The sequence below is a fragment of the Rhinopithecus roxellana genome, chromosome 12 (assembly GCF_007565055.1).
Source record: "Rhinopithecus roxellana isolate Shanxi Qingling chromosome 12, ASM756505v1, whole genome shotgun sequence".
NCBI classification, from domain to species: Eukaryota; Metazoa; Chordata; class Mammalia; order Primates; family Cercopithecidae; genus Rhinopithecus; species Rhinopithecus roxellana.
The window spans coordinates 136384651-136401603 of NC_044560.1; the positions used below are offsets into that span (position 1 = coordinate 136384651).

The 16953-nt window shown below is 40.3% G+C and overlaps 1 protein-coding gene across 2 annotated transcripts in view; it reads right to left on the minus strand.

Moving 5' to 3' along the window:
* ZNF112 (zinc finger protein 112) overlaps window positions 1–16953 on the minus strand; it is a 38485-nt gene that overhangs the window by 10773 nt on the left and 10759 nt on the right. The window contains exon 2 of one of the 2 annotated variants that reach the window (XM_030913268.1): window positions 3097–3223. In XM_030913268.1, coding sequence (XP_030769128.1) covers window positions 3097–3220 — 124 coding nt within the window. In that variant the 5' untranslated portion in view covers window positions 3221–3223. Of the gene's footprint in view, window positions 1–3096; window positions 3226–16953 lie in introns of those variants that run through there. The other variant, XM_010372477.2, reaches the window with a different exon arrangement.

Here is a 16953-nt window from a genome sequence, read left to right on the forward strand (position 1 = left end):
TGCCTCAGCCTCCCAAAGTGCTGAGATTACAGGTGTGAGCCACTGTGCCCGGCCATTATTTTGGTTAAACCTTCCTTCTTGTGTTTCTTCTTATAAAAATAAGTATATATATATATATATATATGTCTGTACCCACACACTGTCTATTTACTTATTTTACCTTCTTTCTTAAATGAATTGTAGTATACTATTAATGTTCTTTTGGACATGGCTATTTTTAGGGAAAATTCCTAGAAATGGGTTGCTGGGGAAGGGGAAATACCTAGCTTTGTTAGATACTGTCAACTTGCCCTCCCTAAGGGTTGTATCATTTTGCATTCTTCCTTTCAATGCATGAGAGTTCCTCATTCCCCACAGCTTTGCCAAAAAATGTATATTGTTACGTTTTTGAATTTTTGCCAATTTCATGGGTGAGAAATGGCATTTCAGTATAACTGTAATGAACATTTCTTTTGCAATAAACTGAACATCTATTCATATGTATACATATTTATATGTGTGTATATTTGTATGTGTATATATATATACCCACACACACACACACACCCTAGCTCTATGTTCTGAGACAAAGAAACGTAGATACTACAATGACCATACCTAGCATCCAGAATTTGGCATTAAATACCATTCCCCAGTTAAAAAAATATATATAGAGATAAATAATTGCAGAGCCAAGGCAAAGTATAGATGAGCACAAAATACTGTGCTCTGCCAATAAAGTAAGAAAGTGCTCAAAAAAAAAAATTGTGGACATGTTACAAGGTCACAGAAGCCAGCTTAAAGAGGCCAAACTTGGGACAATTTTAACATCTAATAATTACAGTAATAAACTATAAATCTTTTAAAAATTTCACAAATCCCTACAAATAACAAATGAATTGATGCTTGAGAAGTGGGGGGCTCTCGTTGACTGTAAGTTTATGCCAGGTGCTGGCTGCTAAATGTGAAGGAGGTGAAGTTAGAAAAATCGTCATTTTGTAACTGTCACGGTAAGGACCAGATAAGGCAAGATCATCACCGGGTGCTAAATCTACAGGAAAATACTTGTGTTACCCTATGATTACAAATGGGGGGGGAAAAGCAGTAATTATATAGTGGGGAAACTGCATAACATCGTGACTGGGTAATCAAAGTTAACACCACCTTTGAGGGACAGATGACTTCATGTGCCTTCAGATGTGATTCCCTCAAAAGTGCACACTCTACCTATGTAGAGTTCCTGCTGCATGGATCATCTGAATCTAATTTTGTGGAATCATTAGGAATGTTCTATTAAAAATAAGGGAAGAGGTAATAATGTTCTTCAAAAATGTTACTGTCATGAAAGACAAAGAAATGCTTTGGAAATGTTCTAAATTAAAGAAGGCTAAAGAGACAGAACAACTATACTAGACTCTAGACTAGATCCTGTTCTGGAGGGAGAAAAACAAGCTTTAAAGAATAAAATTAGGCCGGGCGTGGTGGCTCATGCCTGTAATCCCAGCACTTTGGGAGGCCGAGGTGGGCAGATCACCTGAGGCCAGGAGTTTGAGACCAGCATGACCAACATGGTGAAACCTCATCTCTACTAAAAATATAAAAATTAGCTGGGCATGGTAGTAGATGCCTGTAATCTCAGCTATAGGTGGCTGAGGCACGCTTGAACCTGGGAGGCAGAGGTTTCAGTGAGCTAAGATTGCACTACTGCACTCTAGCCTGGGCAACAGAGTGAGACTCTGTCTCAAAAGAAAAAAAAAATTGATATATATATATAAAACATATATATATAATTGGCTTTATGGATAACATTACAGCATAAATGATAAGATAAAAGCATTATAATCTGTCCTGAGAATAGGTAAGAGAATATTCCTCTTTTTCTAAAACAGACTGTGCAGTAAAGGAAATAATTAATCTTGTCCAAAGAGAGATTTGGATTTAGCCTTTGGCTTCTGGAAGGTAATCTCTAAGTCCCTGGAATATTCTGCCCAATTAGAGTGTCTTTTGTTTACCTAGAAGCCTTGGGCCACACACCAGATAATTAAACAACTGATTTATAGTAGGGGCTTTGAGCCACGTGGTATTAGCTTAATCTCTGGAGAAACTGGAATCTAAGAGCAGCCACCCAGGTGGTCAATCATATCTAGGGAACTAAGCTCCAACAAAAACTCTGGACACCAAGGCTCGAATGAGCCTCTCTGGCTGCCAATGCTCCTTGTGTATTGTCACACATCGCTGCTGGGAAGAGTCAGTGCTGTCCACAACTCCACTGAAGATGACAAGTGGAAGCCGACACCTGGAACACTCATGGACTCTGCTCCCTGGGCCTCTTCCCTAGGCTGACTTTAATCTGATTCCTTTCCCTGTAATGAATCATTAACCGTAAGGACAACTGCTTTCAGTGAGTTCTGTGAGTCCTTCTAGCGAATTATTGAGCCTGAGTGTGGGGCTCAATACTCTTGGGTCTTGGGGACTCCTAATCTTGCAATTGGTATCAGAGGTAAGAGGGAACTTGGGGACTCCTGAACTCTGCATATACACTGAAGTATTTAGAGAAAAACAGCCATGGTATATTCACTACCCTCAAGTGGTTCAGAAAAAGATATTAACGACTATATATATTTTTTCATATACATACATAAGTATGTATGGAGAGAGAAAGAACATGAACATAAATGATACAGCAAATAGGGTAAAATGTTATTAGAGGTGAATCTAGGTAGAATCTCGGTGAATCTATATGGGTATTCTTGTCCTTTTGTAAGTTTTCGGTGAGTTTAAAGTTATTTACGAATACATTGTTTTTTTAAAAAAAACCCTCTAAAAAGTCAAGTTCATCAACAGTTACTGGTGCCCTGAAAAATAAACTTACTAACCTGAAACAACTTACTAAACTGTTAGATGGCAAATCAATGAAGCAGGACCATATTTACTATTCCAAGGATAGACTGGAGAGAACCGTCAGAAACATCTTGTCTGTGTTGCACAGGGATTATTAGGACTCTCAGGCACCCAATCTCAGAGAATAATTTCAGGGACTTCAGAGTTTCTAACAATTGAGCACACAAAGACATCCCAGGAGACTGCCGTTGAGTTACCAAGAGCACCTATCCTCACCTACTAAGAGCAGGTTCCTAAAGTTCTCCAGCATCACATCTCGGTACAGCTTCCTCTGGGCAGAGTCCAGCAGCCCCAGCTCCTCCTCGGTGAAGACCACAGCCACGTCCTTGAAGGTCACCATCTCCTACCATACCAAACACACTAAGTTTACAGAAGAAGGGCAGTGCTGAGAAGGTGTAAATGATGGGAAGCTGTCCTGGAGTCTGGGCAACTTGAATCAAATTTGCAGTTCTCTTCTGTTTGCCTTCTTTAATGCTAATACCATTCACCAAAAGGGCTGCAAGAAAAGAAATCCTTACACTTTAAAATTATTTCCTTTTGTTAGCACTTATAAATAAGCCTCTGGAACTCTGTTGCACCCTAGGTTACCAATATTTTAAATTGTATTAATCATGTCATTTGCTCCACAAAAGCTTTAGTTCTAACAGTGACTGATGCTGTTTCTCCTCATTTACACACACACATCACTTACTTAATTTGCCAAATTTACAGGGTATCAGTCATCCTTACTGCTCAAATATGTAGCTCATCCTCTGTGCTCATCTGGAGACTGTTGCAGTGATGGGCACAGCTCTGGAGCCTGACTGCCTGTGTCTGGATCTGGGCGCTCTGCCCAATGCTAGCTCTATGATCTTGGACAAGTTTCCTTCCTTCTCATTTGTATGGTGAAACTTATACCATAGAGTCCCAGTAATAAAATGAGTGACCACATGTAAAGCATTGAAAAGCAGTGCCTGGCACACAGTAAGTACCCAACAAATGTTAGCTACATTATTAATATTTTCATCGTATCTTCTATCCCATTTCTGGGCTGCAAAGTAATTCAGAAAACGAATGGTCTAGAATATAATGATTTGATCCAACTAATGCACACTTAGTTTGAGGTTACCTATATGAACAATGTTGCAAAAACAGTTTTTTGCATTGACGTTAGCCTTTGGAATTCTGTTGATTATCTCCTCAAAATAAATAGCAAAAAGTAAAAATGGCAATGCTGAAGAATAATGACCTTTAAAGTTCTGAAACCATAATGGCAGGTGTTTTCCCAAGACAGATTTTTGCCTTCCATCTTAGCCTTCTTCCAAGAAAGTATAAATCCTAGTCAACACTGGATATGAAAGCTTTTGAAAAAAATCTTTCATAATCTCACAAGTAAATTTGGGAAATAAAAACCAGTTATTAAAAAAATTCTCACAAACTTATTAGTAATAAAGTTCATCCTCTTTGCACACATTTGCTGTTCATCTCTATTTCTTGTTTTGTAATAATAATTCATTTGGGGGACAATGAGGTCTTTTCTTCCATGGACATTGTAAATATTTTTCATTCCACTTTGCTCTCTTATAACTTTTTGCTGTAGGATAATTTTAAATTTTTAAATGAACAACTGTTCATTCCCATATTTCTTCTGGCTGCAGTTCTGAGCATAACAACTTCAGCTCTGAATGCAGAACTCTGCTTTGATTTGCTTTGCTTTTTTGTCAGTCTTTCCACCCCAGTGATATGCCTGAAACTCTTGACCCAGAAGGCAAAGGCTTTAGAGTTGGCCAGATGCTTATCTTCCTGTATGAACACGAACCTCTTTTTTTTATTTATTTATTTATTTATTTATTTATTTATTTTATTTTACTTTAAGTTCTAGGGTACATGTGCATAACGTGCAGGTTCGTTACATATGTATATTTGTGCCATGTTGGTGTGCTGCACCCATCAACTCGTCAGCACCCATCAATTCATCATTTATATCATGTATAACTCCCCAATGCAATCCCTCCCCCCTCCCCCCTCCCCATGATAGGCCCCAGTGTGTGATGTTCCCCTTCCCGAGTCCAAGTGATCTCATTGTTCAGTTCCCACCTATGAGTGAGAACATGCGGTGTTTGGTTTTCTCTTCTTGTGATAGTTTGCTAAGAATGATGGTTTCCAGCTGCATCCATGTCCCTACAAAGGACGCAAACTTATCCTTTTTTATGGCTGCATAGTATTCCATAGTGTATATGTGCCACATTTTCTTAATCCAGTCTGTCACAGATGGACATTTGGGTTGATTCCAAGTCTTTGCTATTGTGAATAGTGCCGCAATAAACATACGTGTGCATGTGTCTTTGTAGTAGAATAATTTATAATCCTTTGGGTGTATACCCAGTAGTGGGATGGCTGGGTCATATGGTACATCTAGTTCTAGATCCTTGAGGAATTGCCATACTGTTTTCCATAATGGTTGAACTAGTTTAAAATCCCACCAACAGTGTAAAAGTGTTCCTATTTCTCCACATCCTCTCCAACAACTGTTGTTTCCTGATTTTTTAATGATTGCCATTCTAACTGGTGTGAGATGGTATCTCATTGTGGTTTTGATTTGCATTTCTCTGATGGCGAGTGATGATGAGCATTTTTTCATGTGTCTGTTGGCTGTATGAATGTCTTCTTTTGAGAAATGTCTGTTCATATCCTTTGCCCACTTTTTGATGGGGTTGTTTGTTTTTTTCTTGTATATTTGTTTGAGTTCTTTGTAGATTCTGGATATTAGCCCTTTGTCAGATGAGTAGATTGCAAAAATTTTCTCCCATTCTGTAGGTTGCCTGTTCACTCTGATGGTAGTTTCTTTTGCTGTGCAGAAGCTCTTTAGTTTAATTAGATCCCATTTGTCAATTTTGGCTTTTGCTGCCGTTGCTTTTGGTGTTTTAGACATGAAGTCCTTGCCCATGCCTATGTCCTGAATGGTACTACCTAGATTTTCTTCTAGGGTTCTTATGGTATTAGGTCTAACATTTAAGTCTCTAATCCATCTTGAATTAATCTTCGTATAAGGAGTAAGGAAAGGATCCAGTTTCAGCTTTCTACTTATGGCTAGCCAATTTTCCCAGCACCATTTATTAAATAGGGAATCCTTTCCCCATTTCTTGTTTCTCTCAGGTTTGTCAAAGATCAGATGGCTGTAGATGTGTGGTATTATTTCTGAGGACTCTGTTCTGTTCCATTGGTCTATAGCTCTGTTTTGGTACCAGTACCATGCTGTTTTGGTTACTGTAGCCTTGTAGTATAGTTTGAAGTCAGGTAGCGTGACGCCTCCAGCTTTGTCCTTTTGACTTAGGATTGTCTTGGCAATGCGGGCTCTTCTTTGGTTCCATATGAACTTTAAAGCAATTTTTTCCAATTCTGTGAAGAAACTCATTGGTAGCTTGATGGGGATGGCATTGAATCTATAAATAACCTTGGGCAGTATGGCCATTTTCACGATATTAATTCTTCCTATCCATGAGCATGGTATGTTCTTCCATTTGTTTGTGTCCTCTTTGATTTCACTGAGCAGTGGTTTGTAGTTCTCCTTGAAGAGGTCCTTTACATCCCTTGTAAGTTGGATTCCTAGGTATTTTATTCTCTTTGAAGCAATTGTGAATGGAAGATCATTCCTGATTTGGCTCTCTGCTTGTCTGTTACTGGTGTATAAGAATGCTTGTGATTTTTGCACATTAATTTTGTATCCTGAGACTTTGCTGAAGTTGCTTATCAGCTTAAGGAGATTTTGGGCTGAGACGATGGGGTTTTCTAAATATACAATCATGTCATCTGCAAACAGGGACAATTTGACTTCTTCTTTTCCTAACTGAATACCCTTGATTTCTTTCTCTTGCCTGATTGCCCTAGCCAGAACTTCCAACACTATGTTGAATAGGAGTGGTGAGAGAGGGCATCCCTGTCTTGTACCAGTTTTCAAAGGGAATTTTTCCAGTTTTTGCCCATTCAGTATGATATTGGCTGTGGGTTTGTCATAAATAGCTCTTATTATTTTGAGGTACGTTCCATCAATACTGAATTTATTGAGCGTTTTTAGCATGAAGGCTGTTGAATTTTGTCAAAAGCCTTTTCTGCATCTATTGAGATAATCATGTGGTTCTTGACTTTGGTTCTGTTTATATGCTGGATTATGTTTATTGATTTGCGAATGTTGAACCAGCCTTGCATCCCAGGGATGAAGCCCACTTGATCATGGTGGATAAGCTTTTTGATGTGCTGCTGAATCCGATTTGCCAGTATTTTATTGAGGATTTTTGCATCGATGTTCATCAGGGATATTGGTCTAAAATTCTCTTTTTTTGTTGTGTCTCTGCCAGGCTTTGGTATCAGGATGATGTTGGCCTCATAAAATGAGTTAGGGAGGATTCCCTCTTTTTCTATTGATTGGAATGGTTTCAGAAGGAATGGTACCAGCTCCTCCTTGTACCTCTGGTAGAATTCAGCTGTGAATCCATCTGGTCCTGGACTTTTTTTGGTGCATAGGCTATTAATTGTTGCCTCAATTTCAGAGCCTGCTATTGGTCTATTCAGGGATTCAACTTCTTCCTGGTTTAGTCTTGGGAGAGTGTAAGTGTCCAGGAAATTATCCATTTCTTCTAGATTTTCCAGTTGATTTGCGTAGAGGTGTTTATAGTATTCTCTGATGGTAATTTGTATTTCTGTGGGGTCGGTGGTGATATCCCCTTTATCATTTTTTATTGCATCTATTTGAGTCCTCTCTCTTTTCTTCTTTATTAGTCTTGCTAGCGGTCTGTCAATTTTGTTGATCTTTTCAAAAAACTAACTCCTGGATTCATTGATTTTTTGGAGGGTTTTTTGTGCCTCTATCTCCTTCAGTTCTGCTCTGATCTTAGTTATTTCTTGCCTTCTGCTAGCTTTTGAATGTGTTTGCTCTTGCCTCTCTAGTTCTTTTAATTGTGATGTTAGAGTGTCAATTTTAGATCTTTCCTGCTTTCTCTTGTGGGCATTTAGTGCTATAAATTTCCCTCTACACACTGCTTTAAATGTGTCCCAGAGATTCTGGTATGTTGTATCTTTGTTCTCATTGGTTTCAAAGAACATCTTTATTTCTGCCTTCATTTCGTTATGTACCCAGTAGTCATTCAGGAGCAGGTTGTTCAGTTTCCATGTAGTTGAGCGGTTTTGATTGAGTTTCTTAGTCCTGAGTTCTAGTTTGATTGCACTGTGGTCTGAGAGACAGTTTGTTATAATTTGTTCTCTTACATTTGCTGAGGAGTGCTTTACTTCCAATTATGTGGTCAATTTTGGAATAAGTGCGATGTGGTGCTGAGAAGAATGTATATTCTGTTGATTTGGGGTGGAGAGTTCTATAGATGTCTATTAGGTCCGCTTGGTGCAGAGATGAGTTCAATTCCTGGATATCCTTGTTAATTTTCTGTCTCGTTGATCTGTCTAATGTTGACAGTGGAGTGTTGAAGTCTCCCATTATTATTGTATGGGAGTCTAAGTCTCTTTGTAAGTCTCTAAGGACTTGCTTTATGAATCTAGGTGCTCCTGTATTGGGTGCATATATATTTAGGAGAGTTAGCTCTTCCTGTTGAGTTGATCCCTTTACCATTATGTAATGGCCTTCTTTATCTCTTTTGATCTTTGATGGTTTAAAGTCTGTTTTATCAGAGACTAGGATTGCAACCCCTGCTTTTTTTTGTTCTCCATTTGCTTGGTAGATCTTCCTCCATCCCTTTATTTTCAGCCTATGTATGTCTCTGCATGTGAGATGGGTCTCCTGAATACAGCAGACTGATGGGTCTTGACTCTTTATCCAGTTTGCCAGTCTGTGTCTTTTAATTGGAGCATTTAGTCCATTTACATTTAAGGTTAATATTGTTATGTGTGAACTTGATCCTGCCATTATGATATTAACTGGTTATTTTGCTCGTTAGTTGATGCAGTCTCGATGGTCTTTACATTTTGGCATGTTTTTGCAATGGCTGGTACCGGTTGTTCCTTTCCATGTTTAGGGCTTTCTTCAGGGTCTCTTGTAAGGCAGGCCTGGTGGTGACAAAATCTCTAAGCATTTGCTTATCTGTAAAGGATTTTATTTCTCCTTCACTTATGAAACTTAGTTTGGCTGGATATGAAATTCTGGGTTTAAAATTCTTTTCTTTAAGAACGTTGAATATTGGCCCCCACTCTCTTCTGGCTTGTAGAGTTTCTGCCGAGAGATCTGCTCTTAGTCTGATGGGCTTCCCTTTGTGGGTAACCCGACCTTTCTCTCTGGCTGCCCTTAAGATTTTTTCCTTCATTTCAACTTTGGTGAATCTGGCAATTATGTGTCTTGGAGTTGCTCTTCTGGAGGAGTATCTTTGTGGCGTTCTCTGTATTTCCTGAATTTGAATGTTGGCCTGCCCTACTAGGTTGGGGAAGTTCTCCTGGATGATATCCTGAAGAGTGTTTTCCAACTTGGTTCCATTTTCCCCCTCACTTTCAGGCACCCCAATCAGACGTAGATTTGGTCTTTTTACATAATCCCATACTTCTTGTAGGCTTTGTTCATTTCTTTTTCTTCTTTATTCTTTTGGTTTCTCTTCTCGCTTCATTTCATTCATTTGATCCTCAATCGCTGATACTCTTTCTTCCAGTTGATCGAGTCGGTTACAGAAGCTTGTGCGTTTGTCACGTATTTCTCGTGTCATGGTTTTCATCTCTGTCATTTCGTTTATGACCTTCTCTGCATTTAATTAGTCTAGCTGTCAATTCTTCCACTCTTTTTTCAAGATTTTTAGTTTCTTTGCGCTGGGTACGTAATTCCTCCTTTAGCTCTGAGAAGTTTGATGGACTGAAGCCTTCTTCTCTCATCTTGTCAAAGTCATTCTCTGACCAGCTTCGATCCGTTGCTGGCAATGGGCTGTGCTCCTTTGCAGGGGGAGATGCGCTCTTATTTTTTGAATTTCCAGCTTTTCTGCCCTGCTTTTTCCCCATCTTTGTGGTTTTATCTGTCTCTGGTCTTTGATGATGGTGACATACTGATGGGGTTTTGGTATAGGTGTCCTTCCTGTTTGATACTTTTCCTTCTGACAGTCAGGACCCTCAGCTATAGGTCTGCTGGAGATTGCTTGAGGTCCACTCCAGACCCTGTTTGCCTGGGTATCAGCAGCAGAGGTTGCAGAAGATAGAATATTGCTGAACAGCGAGTGTACCTGTCTGATTCTTACTTTGGAAGCTTCCTCTCAGGGGTGTACTCCACCCTGTGAGGTGTGGGGTGTCAGACTGCCCCTAGTGGGGGATGTCTCCCAGTTAGGGTACTCAGGGGTCAGTGACCCACTTGAGCAGGCAGTCTGTCCGTTCTCAGATCTCAACCTCCGTGTTGGGAGATCCACTGCTCTCTTCAAAGCTGTCAGACAGTGTCGTTCGCGTCTGCTCAGGCCTCTGCTACTTCCCCTGTTGTTTTTTTAGCTGAGCCCTGCCCCCAAAGGTGGAGTCTATAGAGACAGGCAGGTTTCCTTGAGCTGCTGTGAGCTCCACCCAGTTCGAGCTTCCCAGCGGCTTTGTTTACCTACTTAAGCCTCAGCAATGGCGGGCGCCCCTCCCCCAGCCTCGCTGCTGCCTCGCGGTTAGATCGCGGCAGACTGCTGTGTTAACAATGAGGGAGGCTCCGTGGGCATGGGACCCTCCCGTCCAGGTGAGGGATATATTCTTCTGGTGTGCCCGTTTGCTTAAAGCGCGGTATTGGGGTGGGAGTTACCCGATTTTCCAGGTGTTGTGTGTCTCAGTTCCCCTGGCTAGGAAAAGGGATTCCCTTCCCCCTTGCGCTTTCCAGGTGAGGCGATGCCTCGCCCTGCTTCAGCTCTCGCTGGTCAGGCTGCAGCAGCTGACCAGCACCAATTGTCCGGCACTCCCTAGTGAGATGACCCCAGTACCTCAGTTGAAAATGCAGAAATCACCGGTCTTCTGTGTCGCTCGCGCTGGGAGTTGGAGACTGGAGCTGTTCCTATTCGGCCATCTTGCTCCGCCCCCACGAACCTCTTATCTTCAAGGTAACAGTGCAAATGACTCTACGGTCCCCCTCTAACAGTCATCTGGGGCCATGAATAGTGTGACAGATGCAAAGTGCCTATACATCCTGTGGTATGACTAAAAACTTTAAGTACCTATATTACTCTAATAAAATTAATAACGGAACACACACAGACATACAAACATACATAGACAAACACATAGCTACAGGTACTAAGAAGAATCCAGCTCTTCTTGTACAAAAACATTTATTATTTTTCCCCCAACTTTAGCTTCAACATAATCTTGTCAGACAAAACCATATTTTATGTATTCCACCTGAGACATCACTTTCGAGAAAATATTTTTAGTTTTGAGTCCCTAGAGCATTATGGACAAATAATATCAAAATTCTCTCAGACTACTTTTTGAGTCAAGATTATTTGTAGGAAAACTGATAACTGCAATGTAAAACTGCAAGAATCCTCAGGAACTTAAAACCTTGTGAGTTGGAAATAATTTAAAGAAAAGAGCCGGGCACGGTGGCTCACGCCTGTAATCCCAGCACTTTGGGAGGCCGAGGTGTGTGGAACACGAGGTCAGGAGTTCAAGACCAGCCTGGCCAAGAAGGTGAAACCCCGTCTCTACTAAAAATACAAAAAATTAGCTGGGTGTGGTGGTGGGCGCCTGTAATCCCAGCTATTTGGGAGGTTGAGGCAGGGAACTGCTTGAATCCAGGAGATGGAGGTTGCAGTGAGCCAATATCATACTACCACATTCCAGCCTGGGTGACAGAGCGAGACTCCATCTCAACTAAAAAAAAAAAAAAAAAAAAGAAAAAGAAAGAAAAAGAAAAAGAAAAGAGGGGGAGAGGGACAACAACAGTTTACTTCAATAATATTAGATGATAAAAATTAACTGCTATTATTTTATGCAGATAAAAAGCCTAATTCAAAATTGTGATGTATTACTGCCAGAACAGTTATATTTTACAAAAATGACCATGGACACAAACAGATTTGCAAGCAGGGTAATAAGGTGTAGGATTTTAAAATTTCTATTTTTTCTTTGTACTATTATTTACGAAATAAATAATAAAACACATTTACAACTAAAAGGAAATTTTAGAAAAGCACAAAAGCAAAAGCAAGAGCCTGATACACAAATGATACTAGATGCCTGCTGTCATTCTTTACCCTTGGCAAAGAAGGGGGAAAAAATGCGTCCACTCACTGCAAAATGAGGTCACATGTAAAATGGCAGAAATGAAAACCAGCTCATCTGGAATTTGGTCATTTTTCTCTTTCTTTTTCTAGAGAAAGGCAGAGACCTGAGAAGGGAGAACAGGGTAACACGAAAGAAGCCATGATTAAAAGGGAAATGTATCTTTGTGCAAATTAGGAAAAGGTGTCCCTTCCCCCAGCAGATGTGGCCACACACCTGCGTTAAGGAGCAGGTAGCATGGGCTGGATTCCAACTACCACTTGGCCCTCCTGGCAGGGTGCCCTCATGCATGGAGCAACCTGCACAGCTGTACCCAGTAGCCTCACATGCCTTACAGCTCTCAGCTTGCTCATTCTGATCCTGGGAGAGGTGGGAAAGGAGAGGCAGTGGCATGTCATGTACTGGTTAAAAGTGGGCTCTGGGGACAAAATGTCTATGTTGAAAACCCGGTGCTACTCTATACTTTCTGAGTAACCATGGTTAAATTCATGAACCTTTCTAAGGTTTCAGTTCTGTCATCTGCAAAATCCAGACCATACAGTGCCAACAATATATGATTGTTATTAGGATTATCTGTGTGCATATAATCCCACACCAGGGATCTCTATTTCCTTGCAACTACAGAGATGCAGATAGTATTCTGTATCACAAAACTGCCCTGGCAAATGTATTTTGTAAGACATCTGGACAGCAGAGATTACTGCTCTGTCCCTGGAAAGTCACCCCTAACTTCTGGAATGTCTGTAGCTCTGGCTTCTTACTTTTATTTGTTGCCACGGTATATACTATATACATCGAGACCACCCTTATGAATAATACAGTGGCTAGTAAATATTCCTCTTGAGCTCAGGGGAAGTTCAGTGGTACACCCCTCTTCCCACAGGGTACAACAAAAGACTAATGAAACCTGTGAGACTACTACATTTCTTAAACAAAAATGTGATCCTCTGTCTAGCTATGACAAAATCTCATTGGTGATGAGAACACCTAGCCTGCAGGGTTGTTTGCGGGGCTGTGTGTGCTCCTCTGTGAAAAGCAGCTCAGTGCTTGACCCTGGGGAGGACTGGACACCAGGAGTTTAATTTCATGGTTCTTCCTCAAGGTTTGTTACTTTACTTACTGTTCTCAGGCAACTTTAAGGCTATCTGTAGAAGAGAAAGAACTGAAAAAAAAAATAAAAAAGGAATTGAACATGAACTGTGAGTAAGGCAGAGCCTTCTAGCACCACCTCAAAGAGAGGTCCACTACTCCAGTAGGCACCTGCTCCTTCCTCCTCCACCTGGCCTCTGCTGTAGAATCCACAGGATGTAAGCACAACTAACAAGGACAAGTATGAACTTGGCTGTGTAATCAGCAGTAAAAGAGCTGAGGTTTCTTTCACTTATCCAGTATTTATGGATAGCCTTCTAAAAGGGATACAATGCCCAGATAGATGCCAGGGTAGACAGTGCATGGAGTCCTTTAAGAGAGCATGGAAGGGCCCTCAAACCCATACATGATGAGGGAAGATGGATGAGAATGGAGAAAATGAGGGTTGCTCTTAGTGTTGGAAGGTGACTGACCTATATTTGCTGCTCAAAGAGAAAGGAGTCATCAGACTATTGAAACAGAATGAGAGTTAGTGGGTATCTAGGGCAGGAGAGGAGGCAGAAAATGTGGTGAGAAGACCAACTCATATGCTTTAGAGGAACTCCCTCAGTTAATCCCACAACCACCCAAGAAGTAACTCCTTTGACAGTTGAGAATACTGAGGCATCAATATTTTAAGCGGCTTTGTCATTTTAGCTAGCAGAACAGCCAGGACTATTAGCCCAGGGTCTGTGTTCTCAATTACTAGGACAGTGGATCTTAAGCTGCCAGCTAACCGGTATCAATGGGGAGGTTTAAAAAAGAATACCAACGCCCAGACCCAAGTCCAGGATCCATAAATGAGGATCTGTGGAAGAAGAGTTTTTATGAAATTCCCCAGATGACTACAGTGTGTAGAGAGGATTGCAAACCACAGACCAGGACACAAATAGAGGCAGTCTGCAGGATAAGCCCATGCAATTAACCACTAGGCCATTTGGCCTCTCAAGAAAATTGTCAGAGAACACTCAAGCCAGGAACAGAGAAGGGCCTGGGAGCCAGGCCTCTTGATTCCCAGATCCCCATTTCTCTCTTTTAAAAGATACTCTTGGAGCTGTCACTAAGAGGAAGGAGCAGTAACATGCGCTGTAGATGTCTGCAGGCACGCACTCCGTGTGAAGATAGCCTTCCAGTTTAGACCTCTCTGATCACCTTTATCAAGCAAGGGGTCACTAATCAGCCAAGGGACTTTGAGAATTCAAAAGAAAAGGGAATTCTTGTTAAATATGAAGTCACACAGTGGCCATCCTATAGACTATTGTTGCCTCTTCATGTTTGATAGAATTAAAGCCTGATTATGTTCCTTTCTTGGTTAAAACATGTGCATAGCTGCCTTTGGGATAAAGTCTAGATTCTTAGCAAGCCACACAGGAATCTTTCATGTCTGTCTGCTCACATTCTCTGCAAATCTTCTCTCCCCTTTGATCTCCAGTCATGTAAATCACTTGATCTCATAAAAACGTCTCCAGGCCCTTCCATGTGCCATCCCTCCTGTACTCCTTCTCTTTTCACTTAGAGCAGGGGTTGGAAAGCTTTCGTAAAATGGACAGATAGTGAATATTTCAGGCTTTGTGGGTCACATGCTGTCTCTGCGCAATATTGTTCCTTCTTTTCACAACCCTTCAAATGTAAAAACCATTCTTAGCTGAAGAGGAGACATACAAAAATAAGTCACAGGCAATTTGCCCACCTGCATCACAGATCCTCTTAGCTTTTAACACTGAGCTTGTATGTGCTCTGCTCTATGATACCTTTAAGAAGATTTTGCTGCAGGCTTATTAGCTCCTAAAGCCCATTTTGCCAGCCTAATGAAAGCAGAATGCTTTGGCCAAGAGCCCAGGCTACAGAATCAAGCTGCTAAGCTTCAATCCTGACTCTACCACTTACTGGCAGCATAAACTGACACACATTAGTTAACCTCTCAATGCCTCTGTTCTTCATCTGTAAAATGGAGATAAAAGTTGGGTTGTTATGTGAGATAAATGAGTTTAATACATCATAATATTAGAAAGTCAGTGTGAGTGGTGATAAAATCTGATCAACGTTAGCCATTGTTACTACCATCCTCATTGTTATCACTATGAAATAAATCTACAAGTTGCTCATTAGCTCTGGTTTGTTTCAAAGCATGTTTATGTTAGGTCAGTAATTAACAATAGGTGTACATCACCCTTCGACATTCTGAAAAATCTATTGGCTTCAGCATCCCACCAAAACTGATCAGAGATAAGGGACAGGGAATATTCACATCTTTTATTTCTCCTACATCTATTTTCAGAAAATTTGAATACACGCTCACTGAGTTGAAGGTCCCTATTTCCTGTTGCCTGCTGGAAAGCTGCACCAACCACAGACAGGTACCAAATAATTCCTCTCTGCCAATCCCTATGTTTGGTAATAAGCAAATGGAGAATTTGACACAGTTCCCCACTACACAGAAATCTGTAGCCAAGCGGGAAAGACAGATCAGAAATAAGCCGCAGAAGCATCGGCGAGCTCAAAGACAGGTCAGCAGAAACAATCAAACCTGAAGCACGTGAAAACAGTGTGCATTCTGTTGGTGATAGAGTGCTCTACAAATGTCAATGAGGTCAAGATGTTAATAGCATTATTCAGGTCTTTTGAACCCTTCCTGGTTTTCAGTCTTCTTGTTCTGATTATTGGTAAAAGAGTGTTGAGATTTCTACATAGAACTGTGGGTTTCTCTATTTTTTCTTTTAATTCTGTCAGTTTTTCTTCATGTCACTGTTGTTTTGGGGGTACACATTTAGGATTGTTATGTCTACTTGGGGAACTGACCCCTTGGCATAGTGTCCCTCAGCATCCCTGGCCTTGATCTGAAGTCTGCTTTGATATTAATATAGCCACTCCGTAGTATAGCTCCTTTTCTCTTTTTAACTTTCAAACTATTTATGCCCTTGTATTTAAATGGAGTTCTTCCGGACCGCATATACTTGGTTCTTGCTTTTTATCCAATCTTACAATCTCTTTTAATTGATGTATTCAGGCTATTAGCATTTCCCATAATTATTGATATAGCTGGATTTCTGTATACCATTTTATTTTTTTTTTTCCTGTTTGTCTTTCCTGATTTTGTCCCTCTATTACCTCTTTTTCTGCCTTCTTTTGGGTATTTGATTTTTTTTTTTTTTTTTTTTTTTTTTTTTTTTTACTATTCCATTCATTTTATCTATTAGCTTTTGGCTACATGTCCTTTTTTTTTTTTTCCAGTGGTTGCTCTAGGGTTGTAATATACATATCTAATCTTTCACAGTGTATTTAGCATTACTGTTTTACTACTTTTTGTAAAATGCAGATGCCTTACCAACAAATAGTTCCCTTTACCTCCCCACTTTGTTTCATTTGTATATACTACTCTATATACACAAAAACCTCTAGCCAAGAAAGTTATAATTTTTATTTAAACAGTCATGCATATTTTAAAGAATAGAAAAACAGTATTTTATATTTGCCAAAAAACTTACTATTTCTGGTGCTCTTTCATCATTTCTGAAGTTCCTAGTTTCCATTTAGTATTTCTATTCAGCCTAAAGAACTTCCTTTAGTGCGCCTTTTAGCACAGGTGTGGCATTTTTTCCCTTCATTCCTGAAGGACATTTTCATTGGATATAGAATTTTGTACCGACAACTCCTTTAAGAATCTTAAAGATGTTGTTCCAATATTTTCTGGCCTCCATGGCTTCCCATGAGAAATCTACATATATCTGAATCATTGTTCTACCAGAT